Source organism: Trachinotus anak, unplaced genomic scaffold (assembly GCF_046630095.1).
Source record: "Trachinotus anak isolate AG129_WGS33_773 ecotype Australia unplaced genomic scaffold, CSIRO_AGI_Tana_v1 ptg000012l, whole genome shotgun sequence".
NCBI classification, from domain to species: Eukaryota; Metazoa; Chordata; class Actinopteri; order Carangiformes; family Carangidae; genus Trachinotus; species Trachinotus anak.
Window position 1 is genome coordinate 25,427,857 of NW_027273863.1, and position 15,858 is coordinate 25,443,714.

At 41.6% G+C, this 15,858-nt stretch overlaps 1 protein-coding gene across 1 annotated transcript in view; it reads right to left on the minus strand.

The window, feature by feature from the left end:
• ranbp9 (RAN binding protein 9) overlaps nt 1-15,858 on the minus strand; it is a 29,010-nt gene continuing 13,152 nt past the window's right edge. Inside the window, exons 6-14 of the mRNA XM_071492426.1 lie at nt 13,613-13,797; nt 10,569-10,681; nt 8,020-8,128; nt 7,204-7,358; nt 6,693-6,846; nt 6,293-6,414; nt 5,792-5,943; nt 4,559-4,670; nt 1-4,052 (exon numbers count right to left, since the gene is read on the minus strand). Of these exons, the coding sequence (XP_071348527.1) occupies nt 3,922-4,052; nt 4,559-4,670; nt 5,792-5,943; nt 6,293-6,414; nt 6,693-6,846; nt 7,204-7,358; nt 8,020-8,128; nt 10,569-10,681; nt 13,613-13,797 (1,233 nt within the window). The 3' untranslated portion in view covers nt 1-3,921. The remainder of the gene's footprint in view (nt 4,053-4,558; nt 4,671-5,791; nt 5,944-6,292; nt 6,415-6,692; nt 6,847-7,203; nt 7,359-8,019; nt 8,129-10,568; nt 10,682-13,612; nt 13,798-15,858) is intronic.

Genomic DNA, 15,858 nt, shown 5'->3' on the forward strand with positions numbered 1-15,858 from the left:
TCATCATTTGTCATTTTTAATATAAATCTTTTCACCCTCACACAAATTGCACATTTTTTTTTTCTCCAAATGGACACACAGTCAGCAGTGGACAACTTACTGGTTGACATCTTCCTTATACACCATGAACTGGCTAAAAGAAGGAGAAACGAAAAGAATGAAATAAGAGACATCTAACTTGATCTTACCACCACTTTACTATGGCATGCATAGGTTTCAGACCTTACTCAGCAAGAGACAACAGACACTTTGTCTAAGAAATGTTCTAAATGATGCCGTGACTGCTTGCGATCCAGGAAAACAAACAAACAAAAAAAAAAAAACAGAAACAAAAAAGTGAGAAACCAACCAAGGTACAGAAAAGCTCTGTTCCACTGTGAGGAGAAATGTCAACTCTGGGCCCCTGGGAAAAACTAGAGGAAAAGATGGAGGTGGTGGTGTCTAGCAAGAGTCTCAGCATTCCTGTTTCTCTGCAAGTGGCAAGCACAAACACACAGGCTTCAAACACACAGCTGCGAAGTAGCCTTCCTAAAGTATTTGGTTTCTTTATCTTGTAAGTGTGGTAGCCACAGTGCAGTTGACAATACTGGATGTTTTTTTTAAATGTTTTTTTAAATTTTGTATTGCCCCATTGCTGCTTTGAGCACTAAGAGGCCAGAGGAGAGGAAGGATGATGGTAGACATGGTTGACTGGAGACAGGTGGACTTGTGTTTTCATACCTAAATACTAGTTCAGCAGCAGCTTTAGAAAATAACTAGATAGTAAAACCAGAGAAAACTGGCAAAAACTAGTGACTGAGCCAGTCTGACTACTAAACATTAAAATTGAACTGAAATTAAAATTCATTAGACATCTCCTTGGTGTTTAATTTGATTTGTGTATATATTTGGTCAGAACTTATTACCAAAAGAAGAAATAACAGTTTTTAATTACTTTTTCTTTTTTTTTTTGCAATGATAGTGCCACCTTGTGTTCTCCAGGAGGGAGTGTTGGAATCAGTAATTTGATTAATCCAATAGCCATGCAGGCAGGCACTAAATACAGTTCACATTATTGCTTCAGGTGAGGAGGCCAAGGTGGTTGCTGAGTTTTATTTATTTCCATTCATGCTGTAGCTAAGACTGGTGATAAGAAGCTTGTAGTTGCCAGACACATTTTCCAGGACCTGAGTTTTGGTGCACAGCAGTCAGAAACGGCAATTGGCAGAGGAGTGGTGGAAAGCTTTGTTATTATAAACAGAGACCAAAGAAATGCTGATACATCTGACTGAGCCTGAGCCAATCAAAAAGCTTACAGCTTTCCAAATCACCATGAAGGGATGTTATTTACAAAAAGTTTGGGAAGCACTTGGTTAGTCGCATCCCTGTATAACTCTAACTCTGTGTCACCATTCAGATTATGAGATTATGCAATAATCTGCAGAGTGCTGTGGTTACAGGACTAATCACTGCTGAAAATTTCTACACACAGCACTAAGTGTGCACAGGCTGCCGATGATTCAGCAGCTGTTACAATAACATGCAGGAAAAGTAACAGTGACTTGGTTTGCTAGCTTCCATTTTCTGAGGGGAATACAGACTTTACAGCACGATGAGTCCTGTTGATGTTGAATGTTTAAAGGGACCGATGCTTGAACTGCTCATGGCTGATAACCAAGACTATTCAGATTCGTTGAAAAGGGAAAAAAAAAAATCTTGTATGAATGTCTGGAGACTATAAGTCACCACAGCACGTTGGCTTCCGATGTCTGCTCTTAGTTTCTCTCTGTCCACCCAGATGCCTGAAGCTTAAAGACAAATATGTGCAAAGAAAATAGTTTTGACCCATTTTGAAAATCCAAAAAAAAAAAAACAAAAAAAAACACATTGTGAACATTTGCTGCAATATCAGCTCTTCTTTCACAAGAACTGAGAAGTATTTGAATTTCAGTTCAACTTTAAATTCAAGCACTCAGCTCAGTTCAGCTGTTGCTGTTGTCCTGGTCTGAAAAACCTGTTCAGCTAAAAACAAAAGGAGTCCACCTGTGATTAAGGCCCGGGGTCTGTGAGCTGCTTGGTTGGACCTTGGTATTCTAAACTGAGGAGGAACGAGGGGACATCTTGGCTCCAGAGTTCTTTGTGGGTTAAGGATAAGCATAGACACGATAGGAAAATAAAGATGAACAATGTTTGCATCAAACCTGATGTGAAGCTGTTCTTTTTTTTTTTTTATTAAAATGGGGTCAGAGATCATCGCAGGGCTCCAATACAGGGTTTCGATTTCAGAAAGTGTAGACTTCATTCAGAAGTATTTGAAGATTCTTTCTGATAAATTTAGCGAAGCTGCAGTAAAGAGCGATTACTTCACAGGAAGTACCACCACATGTGAAATTAAAGCGCCTCAGGACCCTAAGAGTCATTCTGTTGGAAGTGGTCAAATACATCACCTTCCCACCTGCATAGGAACCCTGGAGTCAACAACATGGAGAAAAAAAGAACAAAAAAATAAACTGCAGACTAGGAACAACCAGCACGCTTCAGGGGTCTCTGATGTCAGTACAAAGCATTAAAGGATTGTTTTTTTTTTTTTTCAAAAATTTCCTTTCATTTGATAACTAAATATCTCGCTCTATTGATATAATTCCATTTTGTTAAAGTCATATATAAACGTTAACATGTACACACGCTCGTCACTGGGAATCGGTGGAATCGGGACCTTTATTATAATAAGTTGGTGGAACTTGCTCTCGCTGGCGCTCAACAAATATACTGTGAATGCAAGTAACAATAATTAATATAATGATAATTAGAATAATAACAATAATAATAATAATCGTCGTCTGCACCATGCCTTGTAAACCTGGAAAAACTAAAAACAAAACAAGAGCCAGGTAACCACGCCTCCTCAGCCGCCCGCCCCCTCCCCCCACACTTCACCCATGAAAAACAAACAACAAAACTAAAGATTAAAAACAGGGAACATTGAGACGAGACTGCAGATTCTCTCTGGCTTCTTCGAAGTCCCGAGTCCACATGCGTCACATTAATGTCCGCCGATGTCCTGAAGTCAGTGGAGGGTGGGGGGAGAGGGAAGGGGTTGGTGCAGGGGGGTGAAGGGGTGGTAGGCTGTCTTTAACAGAGCCTCGCGTTGGCTGGAGTTCGAGCGCTCAGCAAGCCTCTGTGGAGGTGGACTTTTTTTCATCCTGTTCTCAGCATCAGCCTCCGTGTTCGCTTGTTTGCATGTGTTGTATGTGTGCGCGCGTTGACCTGGTACAACAGGTTTACGGGGACCACGTTAAAGGGTGGTCGGCCATGGTGGTCACTCGTCTGTTTTCTTTTTTTGTCGTTTCTTCCTTATTTTTCCATTTACGTTTAACCAGGGGTATTTGCCAGTTTTGTCCGCCCTGGTTTACTGCCCCCAGGTATATGGTGGTGGGGTATCTGTGCCGAGTCCACACGAGTTAGGCTCTCCCGAGTATTTTCAAGTTGGCTACTCTTGGCTGGCATCCCCGCTGTCAGTCAGAATGATGTGGACGCAGCCTCGGAGCTCTGGAGGAGGGGTCAGTGAGGCCAACCAAGGTGGAGATGTGATTTCATATCTACGACGGAAAGGGAGGTGGTGTGTGCGTGTGTGTGTGTTTGCCTGTGTTTGAAATGTCAGTGGTGTGGGTCGGCACTCTGAAGATCTGCCCAGAAACGGCTCCCGGTCCTCGGTGGTGTTGGTGCCGATTGGTAAAAGCAGAACAAGAAGCAAGTGAGGTTAACTTTCTACTACCTGTTATCGTGCAGAGGAGCTTCTCCTCAGCTAATGTGACTACACTGATGGAGGAGGTGGAGGGAGATGTTTCTGGACAGGTCCTCAGAGAGAGAGTGTGTGGGTGTGTGTGTATATGTGTGTGTGTGTGTGTGTGTGTATATGTGTGTGTGTGCGCGCGCACGGGGCTAGTGCAAGTAATCGTCCACAGAGGCGAAGGCGCAGGAGCCACTGCCAGTCCGTGCCATGATGGCAAGGCACTGGGCGGCCTGACCCACGGCCTGGGCCAGGGGGGGCTGCTTAGGCAGGTTGTGAGTCTCTGGAGAGGAAGAAGAATAAGGAGGAGGAGGGAGGAGGGAGAAGAAGAAGAATATCGTCAGGACTGCAGACAAAGAACAGGAGAGACGAGGTGTCAGTATGCTTCAACCTTCCAGTGCTTGAGTGATGGAAACTGGCATCATTTTAAACACATGAAAGCATTGTTTTGTGTAATTACCTCTCACTGTATATAGTCTTCTGTCCTGCACATGCAGACCTGCCAATGTGAAACCCACTTACCCATGTACATGCCTAGGTTTGGGGTTTGATAGTTTTGCATTGAGTATGAATCCAGAATCAAATCTGAATCCTTTAAAATCCCATATAAAATTCAAGCTTCTATCATTTGCTTCTATTACTTCAAACAACTGTTTAAAGGAATCAAAGGCTGAAGGAGTGCAGAGCTGAGGCTGCCAGAGAAATATCTTCTTATATGTTGAAGACAACTTTGCTTCTGTCTCATGTCGTCAGATATAAACATACAGACAGTGTGCACAGCTGACCTACCTAATATTGCACTGTTGAGAGTGGAGCAGACCGGCTCTCTTTGAATGGCGTCCAGCTGGTAGCCGACGGGGCTGTTCCAGGGGTCTGAGTAGGCCAGCAGGCTGAACGCATCCTGCAGCAGGAGACGGTGACAACAGCAGACACTGATCACGCCACAGTACAACACACTGCTGCGATTTCCTCCTCCACACATGTTCTTACACTGTGCTGCATCATCAGTCTATCAGCGATGTTCAGCTCCTGTTGATGTCTTTCACGTTTATGTTTATGTAAAGCCTGGACAGAACCAGAGGAGCCGTTTCTCTCAGTTTCTAAAAAAGGTAGCAAAATCCCCCACCAGCACCTCCGATTAGACATCGTCTCTTTCTTCTAATTTGTACAAAAACCAAAATATGAAAATGACAATTGCTCTTTTGTGGTGCATTAAACTATTTCATGGCCAGGACCAGTGACTTCCTGTTTGCTTGGCAACTGCTCCAACAGTTAAAATGTGGGGGTGTGGACATTGTAACAGATGGCAAGTCATTAGGCAGGAAGAGTCAAATGAAAAGATGCTGCTGACTATGGGAAAAGTAGGATGACAGGTTTGCGTTTTGTCTTGAGCGTCCCGATGTCTCAGCCTCTTCTGCTTCACTTTTCATTATTCATCTTTAATCCTAACTCTTGCAAATCCTACAGTTATACAGGAGATACCATCCTAAATCCCTACTGCATTAAACTTCAGGTGGAAGTTCTTTAGATTTCCCAAAATGCTTTTCAACGACTCCAGACAACACATTTCATCCTGCTGTGAATCCATCAGCCTGTTAATGGTTTTCTTCTGCCCCCTAGCAGGCAAAATTTTAGTAATGCAGTTTCTTCCCACGTTTTTGGACCTAATGACTTTAACTGTATTGTAACTGTCCTTCTATAACTGCTGCTGAAAACATAGTTTAACAATCATTTTTCCGAGTCCTACAAGTGAATTATGTTCAGAATGAGAATCATTCTGGGCTCAGGGTATGACTGAATATAATGCTGATACACTACTCAAGGTTTGGTACTTAACTTCTTTTTGTACAAAAAAGTACCTCATATAAAACTCAGTAAATAGTAAATGTCTGATACATGTTGTTGAATGTCTGAACACAAACACAGGTGTAAGAGCTTTACCTACAGAAAAAAAAAACCTGTACAATTAAACAAGATGTTTACACAGTGTGGGTCGAGTTAGCTTATCGACTGGTGCGTTACCTTGAGCATCTTCTTGTTAGCAGAGTTCTTGCCACACTCGCGGCGGAGGTGTTCGCTCATGCTCTGGAGCTCTCTGCCAAAATGGATCATTCTCTCGATGGCCGCCTGACTCCCGCCACACAGCTGCCTCTTGGACTGAGCGGACTCCACCTCTGCAGAGCCACAGCCAGTTTGACACGTAAAACAGTTTTTTAAATGTAGGCTGAATGTGATGCATTTACAGGACAGGTATTTAGCTGGAGTGGTTACCTTGAGACTTACAATGACAGCAAGAGTAGAATAAGCCTCACACAGTGGTCATAAGGTCATGTTTACAAAGGAAGAATTAAACTGTCTCGTTCTTACAGAAGAGAGTCAAAGCAGAAAACCGTCAGCTGCTCGCCAGGAGTTAATCCCAGAATTCTCACAACCAAATCAGAGCACAGAAATTACAGTATGTTGCTATGCTGATAAATGCTAAAGTCTCACACACACACACACACACACACACACACAACGCACCCATGTCTGCGTCACAGTCATCAGGCTCAGCGGTGTGTTTCGAGCTGCCGTTGAGGAAACCATTTGAGGACGATTCTGTTACTCCGTTGGTGAAGTGGTCGACCTCCATGTCCACATCGTTACTGAGGAAAGAGACAACGTTGGCTTGACCACATAAGCTCTCTGAAAATTTAAATGGTGGGAATCGACTGATATGAAATGCTATGATGAGCACAAGCAGTGATGTCAGGGGGTACTAACACACCCTGGAGCTCAACCTTCTACATCGCTGTGACAAGATGGAGTCACTAAACCACTGGAGTACTGATTTTTAAATTTTTTTTATTCATATATCAGCCAAAATAAACAAACAAACACTGAGCTGTTTCCATTTCCAATACATACCCACTGCTCTCACTACCTGGTAATGGGCTGTTGACTGCGGCTCCCGTTGATGCTAATGTCAGATGCTGGGAGGGTGGAGCCAGAGCCTGGGGGGCAGGGCTTGTGACTGTGAGGAGAGGAGCTGTGGCTCTTATTGGACGTCACACCGTTACAGCAGTTGCTGTCAAACCCTAAAAACAACAACAGTGATAGAAATCATACAAGTGCGTGACCGGATAGAGGACTCTGCACTGTTTGTGGCAATATACAGGCTGTAAAGATGCTAGATGCACTCACAGTATGAGTTTCCAACTCACACATGTTGACATTAACTTTGCAAAGCTGTTGATGCAAAAATAAAATATAAAAGCAAAGTGTAAACCTCTTAGTAAATATGTCAAAGCTGCATTTGTCTATAATCAGGATATTCTTTAGAGACTGAAGCTGTAAAAAAGGTATCCGTCATCATCACTGGATGTAAAATGGAGACGGCTTGAGGCGTGTTCTGATCTCCAGATGTGAACGTAGTAAGCACAGCTGGACTGTACCTGTGAGGTAGGGCTGGGAGCTGCTGGCTTTGTGGCTTGGGCTGCTGAAGGGCCGGGGGGAGCCGGGGTAAATGTCCTGAGACTTTGGGCTGCGACCTCCAAGACACCTCACCTCACTGTCTGTCCCATTCACCATCTCTATGAACTGTCTCACCCTGAGGACAGAGGGGAGGGAGGGAGGACAGGGGGGTGCAGGAAGGAAAGAGCGTTAAGAGGAAGAAGGTAAGAGGAAAACAAAAGCCGTGATCAATCAGGGGAAGATTAAAAGGCAAAAAGAAGAGAAAGAGGACAGGAAAGAAATAGAGAAGGTGAGGGTAAAACAAGAGAAAAGAGGGACAGAAGATGAATAATGGAATATTAAGTATGAAGTCATAGACATGAAAAAAAAAAAGTAAGCGCTCAGTTTACAGAGGGGAAAAAAAAAAAACACAACAGCAAATCACTAAATAGGAATGATAAGATCAGAAAGGTTCTTCCTTTAGTGATTTAAATAAATCATCTATATTTTCCCAAACATTTCCTGTGATAAAACCACCTTATTTCATCTAAAAAAACATGGCTGACGCAAAAACAAACAACATACAAATCAGAGCTGGACATTCCCCATCTGATCCGAGTGAAACTGTGACTGAGGCAGGAAAACTAAACCTTAAATATTCATTAAATATCATCAGTGTTAAACAACACAGTTACTACACAGAACGTTCCACCAGAAGGTTGACAAGCGGCTGTTGGCAACAAGTAAGAAGAAATCACCAATCACCTGATATGTGACTTTGTTGAATGAATGAACTGTGAAAATAAACTTGGTCTTACTTGAGCATGAAGAGAAGGTCTGGGTTCCTCTCCAGGAGGTTGGGGTAGAGCTGCTGGGTGGTCTCGATGGCTTCACCCATTCTACCTGACAACACCAGCTTCTGGATCTCTGCAGACCAACAGTGAACATGCTTAAGATGTAATACTTACAGTGCCTTGAAAAAGTATTCATACCCCTTGAATTTTTTCACATTTTGTGACCTTACAGTCACAAACTTTAATGTATTTTGTTGAGATTTTATGTGATAAACCAACACAAAGTAGCATATAATTGTGAAGTGGAATGGAAATGATATATGGTTTTCAAAATTTTAAGCAAATATAAATCTGAAAAGTGTGGTGTGCATATGTATTCAGCCCCCTGTAGTCTGATGAATACAAATACAATGTAAATATAATCCAGTGCAATCAATTGCCTTCAGAAGTCACCTAATTAGTAAATAGAGTCCACCTGTGTGTAATTTACTCTCAGTGTAAATACACCTGTTCTGTGAAGGCCTCAGTGGTTTGTTAGAGAACACTAGTGAACAACAGCATCATGAAGACCAAGGAACTCACCAGACAGGTCAGGGATAAAGTTGTGGAGAAGTTTAAAGCGGGGTTAGGTTATAAAAAAATATCCCAAGCTTTGAACATCTCAAGGAGCACCGTTCAATCCATCATCCAAAAATGGAAAAAGTATGGCACAACTGCAAACCTACCAAGACATGGTCGTCCACCTAAACTGACAGAGCGAGCGAGGAGAGCAGTGGTCCAACAAGCAGCCAAGAGGCCCATGGTCACTTTGGAGGAGCTGCAGAAATCCACAGCTCAGGTGGGAGAATCTGTCCACAGGACAACTATAAGTCGTGCACTTCACAAATCTGGCCTTCATGGAAGAGTGGCAAGAAGAAAGCCATTATTGAAAGAAAGGCATAAGAAGTCCCGTTTGCAGTTTGCCACAAGCTATGTAGGGGACGCCACAAACATGTGGAAGAAGGTGCTTTGGTCAGATGAGACCAAAGTTGAACTTTTTGGCCTAAATGCAAAACGCTATGTTTGGCGGAAAACTAACACTGCTCATCACCCTGAACACACCATCCCCACTGTGAAACATGGTGGTGGCAACATCATGCTGTGAGGGTGCTTTTCTTCAGCAGGGACAGGGAAGCTGGTCAGAGTTGATGGGAAGATGGATGGAGCTAAATACAGGGCAATCCTGGAAGAAAACCTGTTGGAGGCTGCAAAAGACTTGAGACTGGGAAGGAGATTCATCTTCCAGCAAGACAATGACCCTAAACATAAAGCCAGAGCTACAAAGGAATGGTTAAAATCAAAGAATATTCATGTGTTAGAATGGCCCAGTCAAAGTCCAGACCTAAATCCCATTGAGCATCTGTGGCAAGACTTGAAAATGGCTGTTCACAGACGCTCTCCAGCCAATCTGGTTGAGCTTGAGCGATTTTGCAAAGAAGAATGGGCAAAGATTTCAGTGTCTAGATGTGCAAAGCTGGTAGAGACATACCCCAAAAGGCTCGCAGCTGTATTTGCAGCGAAAGGTGGCTCTACAAAGTATTGACGCAGGGGGGCTGAATACATATGCACACCACATTTTTCAGATTTTTATTCGCTTAAAATTTTGAAAACCATGTAGCATTTCCGTTCCAATTTACAATTATGTGCTACTTTGTGTTGGTTTATAAAATAAAATCTCAATAAAAAAATGTTTAAGTTTGTGGTTGTAAGGTGGCAAAATGTGAAAAAGTTCAAGGGGTATGAATACTTTTTCAAGGCACTGTACACCAGGCTTCTCAGGGGTGACGCTGTTTTTGTGTGCTTTCCTTGTGTTTTGTTACAATAATATTTCTATAATAAATGTAAAAAAGATTTGATCTGGGAGCATTTTATAAAGTTTTTACATCTGCATGTCAGCCTATGAGAGAAAGTGGTAACAGCCTTCTTCTGTGGTGTCATTTTTAACACACAACAATAGCCAAGTAACACTGCAGTTACCAGGAGGGCTTAAAAAGTTGACTTGCTGGGAATTTCATTCCTAGAGATTAGTGAAAAATTCCTCACTTGATAATTAAAGATCACATATGTTAAGTTATGCAAATATACTCTTTTTCATCTGTTTCTATTTCTGTGATAATTTACACTGAGACCAGTTCAAATCTAAATACAACATGTGATGATGCAAGTTAAGTTGAAAAAGGGAAAATTAAGAATGAAAATTGGAAGAATGGTTGGCAGCTCTCTAGGTGTCTTGAGATACCTCATTTAAGCTGGACGGACATTTCCCCTGCTCATTACTGTGCACAAATGTACTGATTTAAAAAAAAAAAACTCCATTAATTTAATTTTTACTTAAATATCTAAAAAATATTTCACAAGAAAATCCCTGTCTTGCCGATGATGTGTGGTAAAAATACCTTCTTTTACTTCTACAAACATCAGACATATTTACACGACTTTCAGCATCAGAATTAAAATGCTGAGAAAATTCAAAGTTCCTAATTTTAGCCTGGCAGCAGCAGCATTTGGAAATGTGCCAGAGCAGAAGGACTCACTCTGTCGGTTTTTGATGGAGGCCAGCTCCTCATGTACAGCCTGGTCAGTGGACTTGGCAAAGGCTTCAGCTGTGGCACAATAGCTATGGTGCACCAGGTAGGAAGCCACCATTCTGACAGAACAAAACAAAACACACTTCGTGATTAGAGACAACAACAGCAGAAATCATACAGACCGACCGTGGTAGGAAAAAGTAAGTGAACCCTTTGGAATTCCCTCCATTCATATATAAATTTGCCCCAAAATATGGTCACAACTTCATCCAAGTTACAATAATGAACAAACAACATCTATTTTAACTAATAACACATAAATCATTGTGAATGTTTCAATGTTGTTTTCAATATAGATAAGAACAATACAGTGTAGGCTGAAAAAATAATGTGAACGCCTCAGCTAATGGCATCAACAAACGCTAACTGGAGTCAGGAGTAATCAAACCTCCAATCAATAAACAATAATCAGAGGTGTGGGTAAGAGATACTGTGACTAAACTAGAGTTTCCTCCTCGTGGTCGTTTCCTCCACCAACCAGCGAAGTTACAGAAAATATGGTCACGATCTCTCCTTCCTGAATTACAGCACTGAAAAATGCTAAAGAAGTCACAGTGAAGTTGACCTTTGACCTTTTGGATATCATTTTATTCTGATAGACATTTGAGTTAAACTGTGTCATAATTAGTGTATGGATTTGTGAGTTATATCCAAAAACGTGTTTTGTTAGGTCACAGTGACCTTTGACCACAGGCAGAGAACCTGAAAACATAATGCCCCGGTACAGATACACAAACACTCAGACATTAAACTACATTCCTCCTGAACATTGTGCAGGTCCCATCAGCAGCTACTGGAAGAGCTTGTTTGAGGTTTTTTGTGCCAAAGGAGGTTCAACCAGTTATTAAATCACGGGCTTCACTTCCACCAGCAGAGTGAAGGTTTAATGGGTGTGTTCAGCAAAGACACAAAAGATTATAATTATTTATGATATATATATATAATTATTTATGAAATATCTTAGGGACACTGTTACACTTGTAACTTAGACGAAGATTAAAAGAGATCTGTTTATAATGTATCATATATGGTTACATCAATATCTAGATCACCACTCTCTTGTAAATATCTTGAGTCAAAATCTTGTTTTTTCTTGTTTACTTCCATTCACAATTTACTTTAAAAGCTAAAGTGGAAAACTGTGGATCAAACATTCAGTAACTATGATGTGTTGATTTGAGTCAGACTGGAACGAGCAGACTTCCTGTACAGACAAAAACACTGCCCTTCCCAGACACATTTTAGACAGGGGATACTGCTGTAAGTACGGATATAGGCAAACTCATCTAAACTGAAGGTTAATGTTGGTTTACACAACTTGGATCATGGCAACTGAGCAATGATGTTTTTTCCATCATTTCTATCAGTTATGATAAGATTATACTCATCAAGTTATTCAGGAAACTCTGGGACAAGAATCAGGAAGGGTCAGATGGTCAGACAGGACGTAAACAAACCTAAATCCAGATCATTTGAACATCTTTCATTTGAAATAAATCCCTCACTGCATGAGCAAACCATGTGCACACAACTACAATAAGTACAAATGGTCGAAGTTGAAGCAGGAAGCTAGTTTGTAAACTGTGCTTCACAATGGACAGTTTGGGTAATAATTATGTAGCTGGCCTTTCTTTCATGTCCGTGGCTCAACTGTTGGCTCGTTCCCAGTCTGTTTGATCGTCCGTCTGGTTGCACAGTGTTCCCAAATCTGAGGATTTAAATCTGCGAGTACAACATTATTACAAATATAAAAGACCACCAAAACCAAGTTGTAATAAACTGGAATTATTCTTTATGTGTGTGCAGGTGACTTTTGAATGGGCAGACAGAGGGGATGAGCTGCTGCAAGCAGGGAATTCTGTCAGTAGAAGAACTGATCATCAAGTTACTGTTTCTCTACAAAGACAAAAACACTTCCCATCCACCAATCTGTCCCCATCTTAAAAACTTCCTGTTTTCAATTCAAGGCTGTGAGTCGACTTTTCCGGCTAAAGGCAATGACTCCACTCCACCCTCAACCCCAATCCCCATCAAACCGGAGATTAAATCCATTCTGGACAAGTAATCATAGCAACAGAGTGCTAATCCCATCAGGGCATGGCATGAAGAGAAACCGAGTCCCACAGCTTTTACTTCAGTATCGTGGCTCCTGCTCTCTGATGGGGAAGTGGTCCCTCTGGGCCTTGATCCTCGTCATGTCAGTGGTAATTTCCTGTCACCTACAGAACCCAATACTTCCTTTACTCTTAGTGCTCATCTTCAACTAATCTATGACCTGATAATGAAGCAAAATGAAGAGCTGACTTCCAAAATGACCTCACATTACATACAGTAAATGCAAAACTTTAGAATAACTTTACGTGAAGCCAGATAAGGAAAAGTTATCCTGGGTATGTTGAACCTGCTTTGTAGTACAGGCCTCTGAAGTCACAGACTCACAGGTAACTCAGATCAGGTAACTGATCCTACATGCTACCATGGTTACCAATGATTCGCATAAATATGCACTTGGTTATTATGAGATCACTTCCTGAACAGTTTAAAGTAAGCGAATTGATTTAATAGCAATTTAATTTTTAAAATCATGCTAAGAATCACAGATCTACCCTAAAAGAGTCCCGTGCTTTGTCCATTGTTTTCACGCTACAAATGAACTGCACCAGAGTCCACATGGAAACGGACCAAAATCCTCCTGCTTAAGCAGTCTCTGTCTGCATTAGCTGAGCAAACACATGCAAGTTTGTTTTAATAGAACCAAACAGGGTGTGTGTGAAAGCACCTTAAAATTCTACAGAGAAAACTAAAAAGATTTCTTGACTGAAACTAGACTAAAAGTTACAATAATCAAATGTCTAAAACTACAATACAGTTTCTAAAATCAAAATAAGCTGCCAAAACAGCTCGTATTCTCATCTAAACTCCATTATTCCACTGTGAACGCGCATCGTGCAGATTTAAACAGGAATAATTCTGTTTTCCAATCCTCTTACTTCTGGATCATAGACTGCCATTCGCCCTCACGCTCTCCGATGGGGAAGCGGTCGATCTGGGCCTGGATCTTTGTCCTCCACTCTCGCATGTAGTCCTCAATGTCAAACACAAAGGGGTGCTGCCCGAAATTTGCGTCCACTACCTCCCCTGGAGTCTGAAGGCCCACAGTCGGATACAAGTTGGGCTGCAGCAGAAAGAGATAGAGGAAAGAATTAGGAGGATAGAGGAAAAGGGAGTTTGGGAATGTAATCTGAACAATAAATCAAAGCAGGAAACAGTGAGAGGAAAAACAGGAAAACAAAAATTCTCAGGAAATAAGCTTTTGTCTACAATTGTCCCTTAAAGCTTGATTTTACAAGCTGACAGATTATACAGTAAAACAGCAGTAGCAGCCTGAAAAGCCATCTTTTAACAAACTCTATGACATTAAAGAGGCAGTAAATAAGATTTCTATTGCACAGATTGACCATAATGCATCCATCAGGCTGATAGATGAACTGATTTGTTCATCAGAACCAGTGACTCAGTGATTATATTGCCAGGTACTAAGATCTCTGGCTCTGAATCACTTTCTGTCCTGCTCCCGTGTCTGGCACTCAACTTCCCAATCAACGGGTTTATGGCATCCCCCAGTCACTACAACCTCCATGCCACCAGATAAATGTTTTCTTCAGGGATCAATACTGTATCACAAAAGCTACAGCGGGATCTCTGGTTTGGTTAGCAGAGCTGACGAGCACACATGCTAAAGGTAAACCTAACCACCATTCAGCAGGGAGAAGGTGGTGGGGATCACTTGTACATTCACCATCTGTCTCTTGACTCTTTCCTTTTAACCCTCCCTGTTGCTCACCAGCTGTGGGTGTTATCTTTTAGTGCACAATCATACTGAGATAACAAACAAGCACATGATGTGGTCCAGCGACAACATAAAAGATCCTATCATTGGCTTATCACAGTGATCGGCCTTAATATGAGAGATTTTCAACATTTAAAAAAAAAAAAAATTTTAAGATAATTTTGTTTTAAAATATTTACAAACATTATTTTTACATACCTTTTATATATGTAATTATAATTTTGCAAATGATTTGTCAGCCCACATGCAATACCTTCGGGGCCCACAGGTTGGAAACCACCTTACTGTCAACAAATCCCATACAATGACGAAAGCCAACAGTGTGTTAGTCCGTCTCTCAGTAGTTTCTGACTTCACTTCGCCATCTATGGCACTCAACCCCAAGGCCACTGGTTCCCACTGAAGTCGTAAATCTTCAAAAACGGCTGAAAAATATATAGTATCATGTTGACAAAAGGCTCAGTCATCTCCTAAAACACTTGGCCACTGTAGCTTCTGGCAAACATTACTCAAACAGGAGTAAATAGTTCCTTTTACTGGGGATGTGACTTGTTTTAGTGTTTTTTGTGAGAATTGTTGACATGTTGCATGTCACTGCCAAAGGGTGAAATACATGTCAATTTCTTGTTTTGAGGAACAGCCAGTTCTGCTTTTTATTTTATTGTCCCTTATGACACCTGTGATGACAGAATGAAGAGATAAACAGAAAGGTGAGGTAAGGAAGCTTGTGGGTACGTTGTCCCACCAACCTAATCACAGCCTTCATTTGATCAGACGAGGTGGTGACTGACAAGAGGCGTCCACCACTATGACTGTGTGTTTGTCAGATCGGCTGTGGACTGGTACAAGTGCCCTCAAAGTATCACAAAATGTTTCACAAGTTTCACATTGCCATTACAAAAAAAGCAGATTATATGACGTCGCAGGGTAGGAGGACAAATTTAGCGTTAGGACTCTTCAAAAGGTACAGGACTAAGTCTAGACCCAGAGTAAAGGCTAATGACATTTCCGGGTAAAGGAACTGATTTCAATTAGAGTTAAGGGTTGGTGAAGAAATTTGTCACCATAAGAATAGCAGTACAAAGGTGTGTGTGTGTGTGTGTGTGTGTCTTTTAAAGTTGCCTTTGTCATGGTCCAATAACCACAAAGGTCAGCTGTGCTGAGGTGACGCACTTCAGAGCACAACTCTGGAGCGACATGAATGTCTGGCTCACAGCCAAGCCTGTTTTGCTGCTCAATGGATTATTGTTGCGGCTAAGACTCTTATTTTCTTCTCCCTTGAAAACAGTCTGCTCCGTTCTCATTTGCTACGGAACAAGGAAGCGAAAAAAACCATTAAAAACAAGGGTCTCCCTCACAATTCAATGCAGTTAATACATGCATGAA